Source organism: Plecotus auritus, assembly GCF_963455305.1.
Source record: "Plecotus auritus genome assembly, chromosome: 2".
NCBI classification, from domain to species: Eukaryota; Metazoa; Chordata; class Mammalia; order Chiroptera; family Vespertilionidae; genus Plecotus; species Plecotus auritus.
In genome coordinates, this window is record NC_137771.1 from 29,777,047 (window position 1) to 29,789,772 (window position 12,726).

General features: G+C 46.7%; 2 protein-coding genes across 2 annotated transcripts in view; one reads left to right on the forward strand and one right to left on the reverse strand.

The window, feature by feature from the left end:
* SZT2 (SZT2 subunit of KICSTOR complex) overlaps positions 1 to 1,276 on the reverse strand; it is a 69,902-nt gene extending 68,626 nt beyond the window's left edge. Inside the window, exon 1 of the mRNA XM_080657322.1 lies at positions 1,188 to 1,276. Coding sequence (XP_080513448.1) covers positions 1,188 to 1,214 — 27 coding nt within the window. The 5' untranslated portion in view covers positions 1,215 to 1,276. The remainder of the gene's footprint in view (positions 1 to 1,187) is intronic.
* A 67-nt stretch (positions 1,277 to 1,343) lies between these two features.
* MED8 (mediator complex subunit 8) lies at positions 1,344 to 9,019 on the forward strand. The gene is made up of 7 exons (XM_080655881.1): positions 1,344 to 1,406; positions 3,277 to 3,395; positions 4,073 to 4,217; positions 4,779 to 4,919; positions 5,111 to 5,192; positions 7,059 to 7,307; positions 8,138 to 9,019. Exons 1-7 carry the CDS (start codon positions 1,401 to 1,403, stop codon positions 8,200 to 8,202), a joined length of 807 nt encoding a protein of 268 aa, XP_080512007.1. The 5' UTR covers positions 1,344 to 1,400; the 3' UTR covers positions 8,203 to 9,019.
* The last annotated feature ends 3,707 nt before the right edge of the window (positions 9,020 to 12,726 follow it).

The window sequence follows — 12,726 nt, forward strand, 5'->3', positions numbered from 1 at the left end:
GGGCAGTTGGTGGGCTGGCCCTGCCCCCTGGTCAAACTCCTGGTAGAAGGGACAATTTGCATGTAAGCCTTTTATTATATAGGATATTTATTATTATTAAACATTATGGTTAAGAACATAAGATCTGGAGACAGGCCACCTGTTTTTGGAGTTCTGGCTCTACTACTTACTAGCTGTGCAACTTTGTTTCTCTGAGTATCTCTGTGCCTGTTTCCACAACTGAAAAATGGGGATGATAATATTGTTTACTTCATAGGGTTGAGAGCATTAATTGGTATTGGAAAAGTGCTTAGGATAAGGCCTGGTATGCAGTAATCATTTAGTAATGACTATTACTTGTGTCATCATACACACCCCTCACCCTTCCCACCTACTCATATTCTCTTGTAATATTGGACACCTCTCCTAGTGATGTGTTCCTTCCAAATCTGAGCCATTTTATGCTCAGAGCTTCTAACTCCAGAATTCTGCTATCCGCCAGCTGAGTAGCACCTGAATAAGGTACTTAACCTCCCTCACTTTTCAATTTCCTTATCTGTAAACGAGAATGCGTATTGACACCTTCCTTGCACAAGTTTGAATAACACAAGGTATATCAAGTTCCTTTCGTGGTCCTTACCACCTAATTGATACCTCAAATGCATTTTCTGGTTTAATACATGTGATCCTCACAACACACCACAAGATAGGTATTTTATGAAGGAAACAACATCTGGGATGTCAAAACTTGCCCCAAGTTAACACAATATTGGGGGAAGGAGGTTTCACTCCGAGACAAAAATACTTTCACGAAACCAAAACTGCTTTCCCTAAGCATGAACGCTAGAAATATATTTCATGCTGTTTATGGGATTCCAATGTTTGCAGAAATGCAGAAATCGGCAAAGTACGTCTATCGCCCTGTTGCCCCCTGAAACTGCAACAGAAAATCAAAATAGAGGGTTTAATACTATTATTAGGTCAAAGAACCCAAGAGCCTTAGAGTCGGCGACGTGGATGAAAATTCAGTAAACAAAACAAAGCAGCGAGTTTCCCCTCGAGGAAATTGCGGACCTCGGGAAGGAGGCTCAATTGACAGACCTTCGGGGCTAGCCCGGTCGCCCCAAGACCCGGAGGAGGCCACGGCCGTACCAGGCCGCCGGACCCTCGGGTCTCGGGGACCAGAGCTACGCCCGCCCGCCCCTCACCTCTGGCTCCGGGCGTTCCGAGGCCATCACACAGCGCTCCCGCGCCGGCCCGGGCCAGAGACCCCTGACCCAGCTACCGCGCACCTGGCAGGAACAGGAAGTGAGTAGGCGGGACAACTTATGAGCTCTCTGATTGGTGGAAGACGCCCTCTCAGCGTGACTCGTTGACTGAAAACCGGAAGAGGAGGTCTTGTCACAGACACTGCCGCCGTTATGCAGGTGAGTATCTGATTAGGGCTATCGATATAGCCACCTAGCTTCGGTTAACCGGACCGAGAGTAGGCTGACCGAGGAGAGAATGAGGAGTTGAAGCTGAGAGTAGGGGGCAGAGCCTGAGGCTGACGCTTACGGGGACGTCGTGGGGTGGAGGGGCGAGGCCTACTGGGGAGGAGAGGCGGAGATGAGATGGGTTGGGAGCCCCGCTGACCAGAGACAAACTACGGCAAAATCGGGAAGGAAGAAGCAGCACTGATTTGATAGGTTATGGGAAAGGATCAGGTTGTAATTTGGGAAGGTTGAGCTGCATTCTAAGGAAGACTACTCAAGAAAGTGCCGGGTTGGCCGGCTGTTGGATGGACGCTGTTGGATGCCGAAATAAGAGGGAATTTGTAATTGGAGAGAAGCCCGAGGGATGAAGAAATTGTGGAACCCCTGTGGCTAAAAGCTAAACTAATTATAATCTGAGGCCCTGGGTGGCTCCTGCCCTGCACATTGGCGAGTTTGCAAAACCATTTCCCAACCTGTGCCCAAAGTAAAACTGGAGGCTATAGATAGAAAAAAATTATTTTGCAAACTCTCCAGCATTTACAGTTTTTTTGGCTGGTGCTTAGGACATGTGCATTTTTTAAAAATATTTTTTTATTGATTTCAGAGAGGAAGGGAGAGGGAGATAGAGATAGAAACATCAATGATGAGAATCATTAATCTGCTGCCTCCTGCATGCTCCCTACTGGGTATCAAGCCGGCAACCCCCACCCCCCCCCGCATGTACCCTTGACTGGAATCGAACCCAAGACCCTTCTATCCCCAGGCCGATGCTCTATCCACTGAACCAAACCAGCTAGGGCGACATTTGCATTTTTCAATTTTATTTTTATTTTATTGCTGACAGTATTACAGATGTCTCCCATTTTCTCCTTTTTTGCCCCCTCAACCCCCACCCCATTCATTATGTTGTTTTGTTGTTCATTTATCATAGTTTCTTGCACCTGGTAGTCATAGTCTGTCAGTAAATGTTTATAAGCCTGTGAAAGGAGCACAGGAATGTTGGCACAGAGATAAAATGAGTGCAGATTAATTCAGCAAGGAGAAGGTTGAAACATCAAATGCTGAAGGCAAATGAAGAGTTGGGGCAAGGCGTGCAGTGGTGGTACAAGGCCAGTCAGTGGTCAGAGAAACCTTCATGTATAGGTAGATTTCTCAGAGATTATGTGCCATTGACAAGAACAGCCTGGCCGAAACCAGTTTGGCTCAGTGGATAGAGCGTCGGCTTGCGGACTGAAGGTCCCAGGTTCGATTCTGGTCAAGGGCATGTACTTTGGTTGCGGGCACCTCCCCAGTGGGGGGTGTGCAGGAGGCAGCTGATCGATGTTTTTCTCTCATTGATGTTTCTAACTCTATCCCGCTCCCTTTCTCTCTGTAAAAAGTCAATAAAAATAAAAAAGTGGATTCCTTTAAAAAAAAAAAAGAACAGCCTGGCTCACAAGGCAAGCTCTAGAACACAGTAGTACATATGCTGCAGAGGTACACAAAAGCGAATAAACCCAGACATTAGGTCTCAAGAAAATTTCTCAATGAGAGAATAGAGTATACCTAGTACAGAGAAAAACCAGGCATGAATTAGGAAATGATGGAGAAAGGAATCAGTTGGTAGGAAGAATCGGGGTCAGGTGAATGAGTTGAAAGGTCTAAGGGTTGATGCTGTCTGTAACCCAAATACCAAAGATAGAAAACAACGTGGCTCTCCTTTGCCAGTGAGATCCTGTGTTACTTAATAGTGTTGCGTACTGTCACCCTGGCTTTTCAGCCTTCCTTTGTATGTGTCATACTCACACTCATCTGGGTAACCAACCTGTTCCTATTGGTGCAGAGGGAGGAGAAGCAGCTTGAAGCATCATTAGATGCACTGCTGAGTCAAGTGGCTGATCTGAAGAACTCACTGGGGAGTTTCATTTACAAACTAGAGAACGAGTATGACCGGTTGACCTGGTAAGGGTGGTCAGGGTAATCTGGGGAGGGCTGCATGGGTGGGTGTGGGGGGCAAGCCTCCTGGTGAATAGGGCACCTCTAGTGATAGAACCATTTATCAGTTTGCAAACATCTTATGATTTGGTAAGAGCTAGGTTTCCCAACATTTAACAAATGAAGTATAATTTAGGGCCTCCATGGCAAGGAAGTAGAGAAATGCCCAGTTTCCCAACCCAGGTTCTTTCTAGCTTTTGATTCTCACCCTTTGACTCCTTTGAAAAGAAATCCTCCCATTACAGTAGGAACACAAAGGTCTTACTGGATTTCTTGCCATAGATATTGGTGAGTCTTTTAAGTCCAACCTACTCTGGAAATATAGTTCCTATTTCCAGGCCAGAAAAGAGGCTTTTACTCAGTTTCTGAACTTTTAGTGATAACAGTGTAGGCATGGTTCCTATTTTGCTACTGTTCTTCACCCCATTCAAATAATGAACTGTCTTTTTTCTCCATGCTTGTCAGAAACTGAACGTGTGTCCCTCTTTCCTAACCCCACAATCCCTATAAAACACTCTGGTTCCTACCCAGTCCAGCTATAGGGCTATGAGTCTTTTGGGGGTGAGTCTGGGTATTCCTAATCTGAAGGCCGCCTTTGAGGCTATTTCACTGGGAATATGCTGACACCTTCTTACCACCACCAGGCCCTCTGTCCTGGACAGCTTTGCCTTGCTCTCTGGACAGTTGAACACTCTGAACAAGGTCTTGAAGCATGAAAAGACACCACTGTTCCGTAACCAGGTCATCATCCCTCTGGTGTTGTCCCCAGACCGTGATGAAGATCTCATGGTAAGAGGAGGAGAAGGGTACAACTTGGGAAATTAAGTTCTTCAATAAGGACCTAGAGCACAGTTGTTGGCTGGTTATTGTAGAAGTTCTGAATGGAGCAGTATGTGGCAGTAAAAAGTGAGGCTGCATTTTGGAGGCCTTGCTTTTTGTCCTGGAGTTGGGGAGCTACTCCCAATAAACCTGAGGACCTTGCTACCAAGGCAAAGGCCTTTCTCATCTAACAACTATCTCGAGTAAAATGTATGTTCTTTTGTGACTTTGTATATTTTAGTCTTTGATTAAAATGTAGCAGAGAGGTTTGCCCCTGTGTCTAGTACAGATAGGAGTGTGAGGAGACAGAAATGAATGATGGAGTGAGGAGTATAGTGTCGTAGGAAGCTAAGTATCATATGTCTTAGGCTTATGGAGTAAGGATTAAACTCAGGACTTTCCTTCTCCATTTTGCCATAGGCTGTGTTTTCCCTGAAAATGCACTGTTTGCCTGTGACAGGAACTATATATCGGTCCGGATGGAATCTTCTTGGAATGCCTAGGATGATTAATAAAATCTGTGTTTAACAGCGGCAGACTGAAGGACGAGTACCTGTTTTCAGCCATGAGGTAGTCCCTGACCATCTGAGAACTAAGCCTGACCCTGAGGTTGAAGAGCAAGAGAAGCAACTGACAACAGATGCAGCCCGCATTGGTGCTGATGTAGCTCAGGTTGGACTGATTCACTGCCCTGCTGCTCCCAATCCCCCAAGTCCCACATGAGAAGCTAGGCTTTACCATTGCTGTTTCATAGGATGCACAGTTGATTGCATATAAGTGGCCCCTAGAAGAGCACAAGAAAGCAACTTCCCCACAATCATTTCTTGCTTGCCCTAATCTCTGTACCAATTTGTGTGTTACAGAAGCAGATCCAGAGCTTAAATAAAATGTGCTCAAACCTTTTGGAGAAAATCAGCAAAGAGGAACGAGAATCAGAGAGTGGAGGTATGGAGGGATCGGTGGCAAAATGGAGAAGGAAAGTCCTGAGTTTAATCCTTACTCCATAAGTCAGATACTCTTTCCCCTTTTATAGAAAACTAGAGGCCTGGTGCACGAAGTTCGTGCACTTGGGGAGGGTCCCCTCAGCCCAGCCTGCACCCTCTCCAATCCAGGACCCCTCAGGGGATGTCTGACTGCTGGTTTAGGCCCGATCAAACCGGCAGTCAGACATCCCTCTCACAATCCAGGACCACTGGCTCCTAACTGCCCACCTGCCTGCCTGCCTGATCACCCCTAACTGCCCGCCACCCCTGCTGGCCTGGCCACCCCCCAACTGCCCCCCTTGCCTGCCTGGTCGCCTGCAACTGCCCCCCCTGCCGGCCTGGTCACCCCTTACTACCCCTCTGGCCAGCCTGGTTGCCCCCAACTGCCCCACCTGCCAGCCTGGTCACCCCTAACTGCCCCCCTGCCAGCCTGGTCGCCTGTTATTGCCCCCCTGCTGGCCTGGTCGCCCCCAACTGCCCCGCCCTGACGGACTGGTCACCCCTAACTGCCTCCTCCACCAGTCTAGTCGCCCCTTACTGCCCCCCTGCTGGCCTGGTCACCCCTCACTGCCCCCCCTCTGCCAGCCTGGTTGCCCCCAACCGCCCCCCCCTCCCCCCACCACTGGCCTGGTCGCCCCACGCAGCCTGTTTGGTTGTCGGTTTGGTGGTGATGGTCGCTTAGGCTTTTATATACATAGAAGGTTAGAAACTTGCCCAAAGGCACACAGCCAATAGTAATTAGTAATGGAGTTCCCTGGCTGGTGTTGCTAAGTGGTTTGCATACCAGTTCCTATCACTGAAGGGTTGCAGGTTTGACTCCCAGTCAAGGGCATGTGCCTGGTTTTCAGGTTCATCACCAGTCCCTATCGGGACGCATGTTGGAGGCAGCCAATTGATTTCTCTTTCACATCAATGTTTCTCTCCCTTTCTCCCCCTCCTTCCCTTCCTCTATCTCTAAAAATCAATGGAAAAAAAATATCCTCAGGTGAGGATTTAAAATAAAAATAAATTTTTAAAAAATGGAGAAGGAAAGAAGGATAAGATCACTTTTACAGGAATGGTGTTTAGTAGCGAAGTGAGGACATATAAGAATGAGATGCTTAGGAAAGGGTATATATCCATTTAACAGCTTTTTGTGTTTAAGTCCAGCCCTGGAACAGATGGAGGAAATGGGCAAAGTGAAAAGGGAGAATTCTGAGATAGTTGTGGAGGTTCTTTGGCTCTTCCTCTGGGCTACCAGGGAGTCTAGATGCTGCTAAAGTCAAAACTCTACCAGGCGTCCTCAAACTACGGCCCGCGGGCCACATGCGGCCCGCCGAGGACATTTATCCGGCCCACCGGGTGCCGCTGCCTGTCCTGCTTAGCAGCTGACTCGTCCCGGGCCCGCAGTGCACATAGGAATTTGTTCATAGTTTTTTTTTTTGTTTTTTTTTAATATATTTTATTGATTTTTTACAGAGAGGAAGGGAGAGGGATAGAGAGTTAGAAACATTGATGAGAGAGAAACATCCATCAGCTGCCTCCTGCACACCCCCTACTGGGGATGTGCCCGCAACAAAGGTACATGCCCTTGACTGGAATTGAACCTGGGACCCTTGAGTCTGCAGGCCGATGCTCTATCTACTGAGCCAAACCAGCTGGGGCCATAGTTTTTTTTTAAAAAACTATAGTCCGGCCCTCCAATGGTCTGAGGGACAGTGAACTGGCCCCCTGTTTAAAAAGTTTGAGGACCCCTGCAAGCCCTGGTACTCATACTGGTCTTCGTACTGCTAGGTTCAGTCCAGGGTCAGAGGTATACCTCAAGGTCCTCACTCACCTTTTTCTTCAGGTCTCCGGCCAAACAAGCAGACCTTTAACCCTGCAGACACCAATGCTTTGGTGGCAGCTGTTGCCTTTGGAAAAGGGCTGTCTAATTGGAGACCTTCAGGCAGCAGTGGACCTGGCCAGCCAGGCCAGCCAGGAACTGGAACAATCCTTGCAGGAGCCTCAGGATTACAGCAGGTGCAGATGACAGGTGCTCCAAGCCAGCAGCAGTCAATTCTCAGTGGGGTGCAAATGGCCCAAGCAGGTCAACCAGGTAAGGGGGCAAGGATTCACATGGTGACAGACCTTGAGCAGGGAAATGAGAATAAGCTGAATTGTCTGAGCCTTCAGCCTCCCCAGACCTGGAGATTTTCTCCCTTTCTCCTGGACTGTGACCCAGAAAACAATTTTTAAGAGTAAAAATCTCATTTGAGATGCTAACAAACTCCAGAGAATGAAGAATAACTTTGAATAGCAGAAACTGCTCTCATCTCCAACCCCTATCTCAGACCTCTGTCCCAACTACCCTTCTGTTCCATTTACTCTGGATATTAGGTATGTATGGGGCTTTTTCTTAGAGAAACCGATGGTCAGACCTTAATTAAGACCATTTGGTAGGTGGGTTGAGAATTGATAAGCAGCAAGTTTCCTGTGCTACATGTGTTCTTTTCTCCATATTCTGTCTCTCCTGCTCACTTTTAGTGATGATGAGAACAGTCTGGAGGAGTTCAGATGCAAGTAACTAGAAGAGATATTTCCTTCAACACTGTCTGAGAAAAGGGACAATTAAAATAAATGAATATATATATTTTTTACCTGGGAATGGGGTTACACAGATTTAGCTATCTTTTCTAGGAATAGGTGAGCAGGAGTCTGATCCCTCCCACTACCCCATCTCCCCCCAAACAGCCCTTTCCTCTTGGATACCTTCAGGGAGAGAGCTGGTGTGCAACCATGCCTCTGAGCTTTGGCATCCAGGATCAGATGCTACAGAAGTTCTAAGATGATAGAGACGGTGGCAGAAGGAAACTTGAGAGACCACATTTCTGAATTATCATAAAAGTCTTACTATGTATCAGGCGTCTTTCTTTATGTTCCTTGTAGGGAAAATGCCAAGTGGAATAAAAACCAACATCAAGTCAGCTTCAATGCATCCCTACCAGCGGTGAGTGTGGCCAGCGACCTCTACTCCCAGGTGCTCTTTGTAGAACTGGACAGTGAAATTGCCTTTTGCCCAACCTGACCTAGACGGGTACAATAAAAGGACATGGGCTTTCAGCAACAGACAATCGCAGCTTTACCACTGACTAACTGTGTGACCTTGGGCAAGTGACCTAATATTTCTGAGCCTGTTTTCTTATTTGTAAATGGTAATAATCCCTACGTCATAAGGTTGTTGTGAGGATTAAATGAGGAAATGAATGTAAAACACTTAGCACAGTATATGAAATAATTGGTATTCAATAAATGATAGTTTCTACAGCTACTTCTCCCTACTGCCCTCCTCAGTCCTTGATCCAGAACTGACTCTGATCTGATACTGCTTCATGTCAGTGGTGAGCTGATGAACACAGGATCATAGACCACTCTGTTCTGTTGGAAAGTCTGCTTATTTTGTGCTGCTAGAAACTGTGGTAGCCTCTGTGTTCTTAGAGGCACACTGTCTCTGCCCAGGCTCCATCCTGGCCATGTCTTTAAGCTAGGCAATGAGGCTTCTGGGCTGGGTGAACGATCTACCTAAAGCTTTGGTAAAGCTTGGGCCTGCTCTGCTCTCCATGAGCCTGTGCTTCAAGGAAGAGCCAGATCAATCATGGGAATGGGTAGCCACCAGTACCTTTGCCTGCATTTTTAAGTTGAAGAGCAGAGTGATTTTGAGTCTCCAGTCTAAGTTGCCTTTCTTGCTCATTTTGGGCAAGGGCAGGGGTTAGGTCAGCAAAAGTGGACCAAAGGGTTTCTCTGAATAAAGTTACTTAAATTTTGATGGTCATATGTCAGGCATATCTGACAGCAATTTATGAGACTTTCAAGGTTGCTTCATCAGAGACTTTCAAGATTGCTTCAAGGTAATTGTAATTTGTTCTCCCTAAAAAGTTTTATCTTTGATTAGCTTTGATCTAAAAGTTCTGAGTTATGAGGACAGCCTTCTAGCTGCCTTTTTCTGTTCTCTTTCGTTGCACCTAGTACTTTGGCATCTGTTCGGTGCCAGGCAGAATTCTGCCAGGCTGTGGCAGCAGAGGACTGGAAAAGTGGTCCCAGATGTCACATTCATTCCTGTTCCATCAAGACAAGAAATGGTATCCACAATTACAATGACCATATCACACAGCGGCACAGGGAGTCATGTCATTGGCTCTGAGGCAAAGCCAGACCTTTCTCCCACTTTAGTGGTACTTTCTTACTGCTCTGTCAGCTCTCTCAGGTATTCTTTTATTTTTTTTTTAATATATTTTATTGACTTTTTACAGAGAGGAAGGGAGAGTTAGAAACATCAGTGAGAGAGAAACATCGATCAGCTGCCTCCTGCACACCCCCCACTGGGGATGTGCCCGCAACCAAGGCACATGCCCTTGACCGGAATCGAACCTGGGACCCTTCGGTCTGCAGGCTGACACTCCATCCACTGAGCCAAACCGGTCAGGGCTCTTTTTTTTTTTTTTTAATAATAAATTTTTATTAATTTCAGAGAGGAAGGGAGAGGGAGAGAAAGATGGAAACATCAATGATGAGAGAGAATTATTGATAGGCTGCCTACTACACATCCCCCAACCGGGGGTGGGGTGGGGTGGGGAGGATCAAGCCCACAACCCAGCATGTGCCCTTGACTGGAATCGAACCCAGGATCCTTCAGTCCACAGGCGGATGCTCTATCCACTAAGCTAGGGCTCAGGTGTTGTTTATCTTCTTATCCCTTCCCTTCCTACTGGTGTTGTCAAAGCTAACTCATATTGCCTAGGGCAGTGGTCTGCAAACTCGTTAGTCAACAGAGCGGCAAACCACGGCTCACGAGCCGCCTGTGGCTCGCAAGCCGCAGTTTGCTGACCACTGGCCTAGGGTTTATGCTGTGCTTCTGTAAAATCCGTGAAGCATACTTTTGGCAACTGCTATTCCTTATTCCACCAAAAGATTCCTTCCTGCTGAAAGGCACCAAACTCACGTTTCTTCGTTGTGTATGGTTAATACTGACTTTATTCCCCCTGTACTATTTGAAATGGATTCCTTGTCCTCCAAGAATGGAAATATTCTCCTGCCCCAATGGGAACATACGCAGTACCTGACCTGTATCTTGTGCCCATAAATCAATATTCCTTATTCTGGAGGCATTCATATCTCCAGCTTCTAAACTTTGAAAGCACACGCTCTCACTTCCAAGCCCACTCCCACCCCAAATCCTCTGGAGCACACAACCTATGTAGCATCGCCAACTATGGGGCCCATACAACCCAGTAACCACCTCAGTGGAGAGTATGTATTTCCCACTCCTAACACACTCATTCCCTCAGGAGGGAATATATATGGAGTTTCCTTTGAAGAAGGGACCATGACGGTCCTAGATGGTTTTGGTCAGTGGGTAAAGCGTCGGCCTGTGGACTGAAGGGTCCCAGGTTCGATTCCAGTCAAGGGCACATGCCTAGGTTGCAGGCTCGATCCCCAGTAGGGGGCGTGGCAGAGGTACCCGATCAATGATTCTCTCTCATCATTGATGATTCTATCTCCCTCTCCCTTCCTCTCTGAAATCAATAAAAATACGTAATTAAAAAAAAAAAAAAAGAGGACATGACATGCTCAAATTTAGGATTTCCAAAAGATTGTTCTCTTGCCCTGCTCTGGTAATATTCCTCAGTTTCTGACTGCTCTGCTTTCTCCTACTCTTTGGGGCCCCTGGAGAATGAGATTGTCTTCCAGGTTTATTTCTAGCATGGAGAAAACGGCAACTGTGAAATCTCGAGATCTTACTCAGCACTGAGTTCATCCTGAAGGTGGGAGCTTACTGAATCACTGTCTGTGTGACACCTGCCTAGGATCTCTCCTTCTCCAGCTCTGCCCTAAGCTTGGGATTGGGTCATTGTTGAGCCTCCCTTTTGATCTTCGCCCCAGTCACCCCATTTTCTTCCCCTTCTGATGTATATTGTTGTCTTACCTAGCTAGCTTACTTCAGTTAACCTTGTACTTTCTTGGGAAACAGCCAAGACAGGTAGGTTGTAGCTAAGTACTCCTTCCAACTCCATAAGGTGTCCTGGCATTAGAACTGAGATGGAGAGGTTGTGTAGTACCCACCTCCCATCCTGCTGCTGGGGGGAAGAAGCTGAACTCTGTAGGAATGCCCTAGTGCAAGGCTGGTCCCTTTTCCCACCCCCTTCTCACCTCCCCCAGGCAGCTGGGAACAACCTCTCCCTTTGTCTGAGCTGCTTGTCCAGAATAATCCTCCTATGGACAATGTGTTCTCTGTGCCCTGTGGACACAGGAGCCGTATGAGCTGATCCCAGCACCAGGCAGGGCAGAGGCTGAATCCTTCCAAACGCCCACCCTGAGTCAACTCCTGATTACTGTCCAGAGAAACTACTGAGGGATGTATGTTTTCTTCCATCTGCTTCAGATTTGGGGGGATAACACTGAATTTTAGCAGAAGGCCAGAAGTAGGGCCAGGGGCTTTGGTCCCTTTTTTTAAAAAATCGGTCCTGAGGGTTCATTATAACTGGGGAGGCTTAATACGACTCTGGCCTGACAGCCTTGAACACATAAGGGCTAACATTTGGAAGGGATTTGCCACCCTGTATGGCTACAAGCCTGTACAGCATGTTACTATACTCAATATGGTAGGCACTTGTATCTAAACATAGAAAAGGCACAGTAAAAATCGTATGAAAAATAAAAAATGGTTCTCCTGTATAGGGCACTTACAATGAATGGAGCTTGCAGGACTTGGATTTGCTGAGTGAGTGGTGAGTGAATGTGAAGGCCTAGGACATTACTGTGCACTACTGTAGACTTTACAAACACTGGATACAAGCATCACCACAAACACATGAGTAATGCATTGCACTAGGACATGATGACTATGACATCACTAGGCGAAAGGAATTTTTCAACTCTATTATAATCTTATGGGACCATCACTGTATATGCGGTCTGTTATTTACCAAAATGCCGTGTGGCGCATGACTGTAGTCTGAAGGGCTTCAGACTAAGCCACCAGATTCCCTGGGGATATTAATTTTTTTCTTTTTTGCCATTACATTTACTTCACTGGAAAAGTTTGGAAAACAGCTCAAATTTCTTGGGAAGACAAATAAGATTCTGTGTGATCTAGCCCCTGACTTATTTTCTATATTGTCCTATCACTCTCTCTATTCCCCAGGTATACAGACCTTTTTCAGCCTCCATTTCTTTTTAAAAAAATTAAAATGTCTTCGTTGATATCAGAGAGAGGAAGGGGGAGAGAAACATCAGTGATGAGAGAGAATCATTCATCGGCTGCTTCCTGCACGCCCCCTACTGAGGATCAAGCCTACAACCCCAGCACGTCCTCTGACTGGCAATTGAATTTTGACCTCCTGGTTTATGGGTCGGATGCTCAGCAACACCAACCGATCCAGCCTCCATTTCTTTATTACCACTGGTGCCTCTGCATGGAACACTTTGCCCCATCATTCTGTCTGATGAATACCGAATCATCCTTCAAAATTCAGCTCATG

Coding starts and splice junctions, on each gene's coding strand:
- MED8 (XM_080655881.1), top strand. Junction 4,920..5,110: donor TTGGTGCTGATGTAGCTCAG/GTTGGACTGATT, acceptor TGTGTGTTACAG/AAGCAGATCCAGAGCTTAAA. Junction 7,308..8,137: donor GGCCCAAGCAGGTCAACCAG/GTAAGGGGGCAA, acceptor TGTTCCTTGTAG/GGAAAATGCCAAGTGGAATA.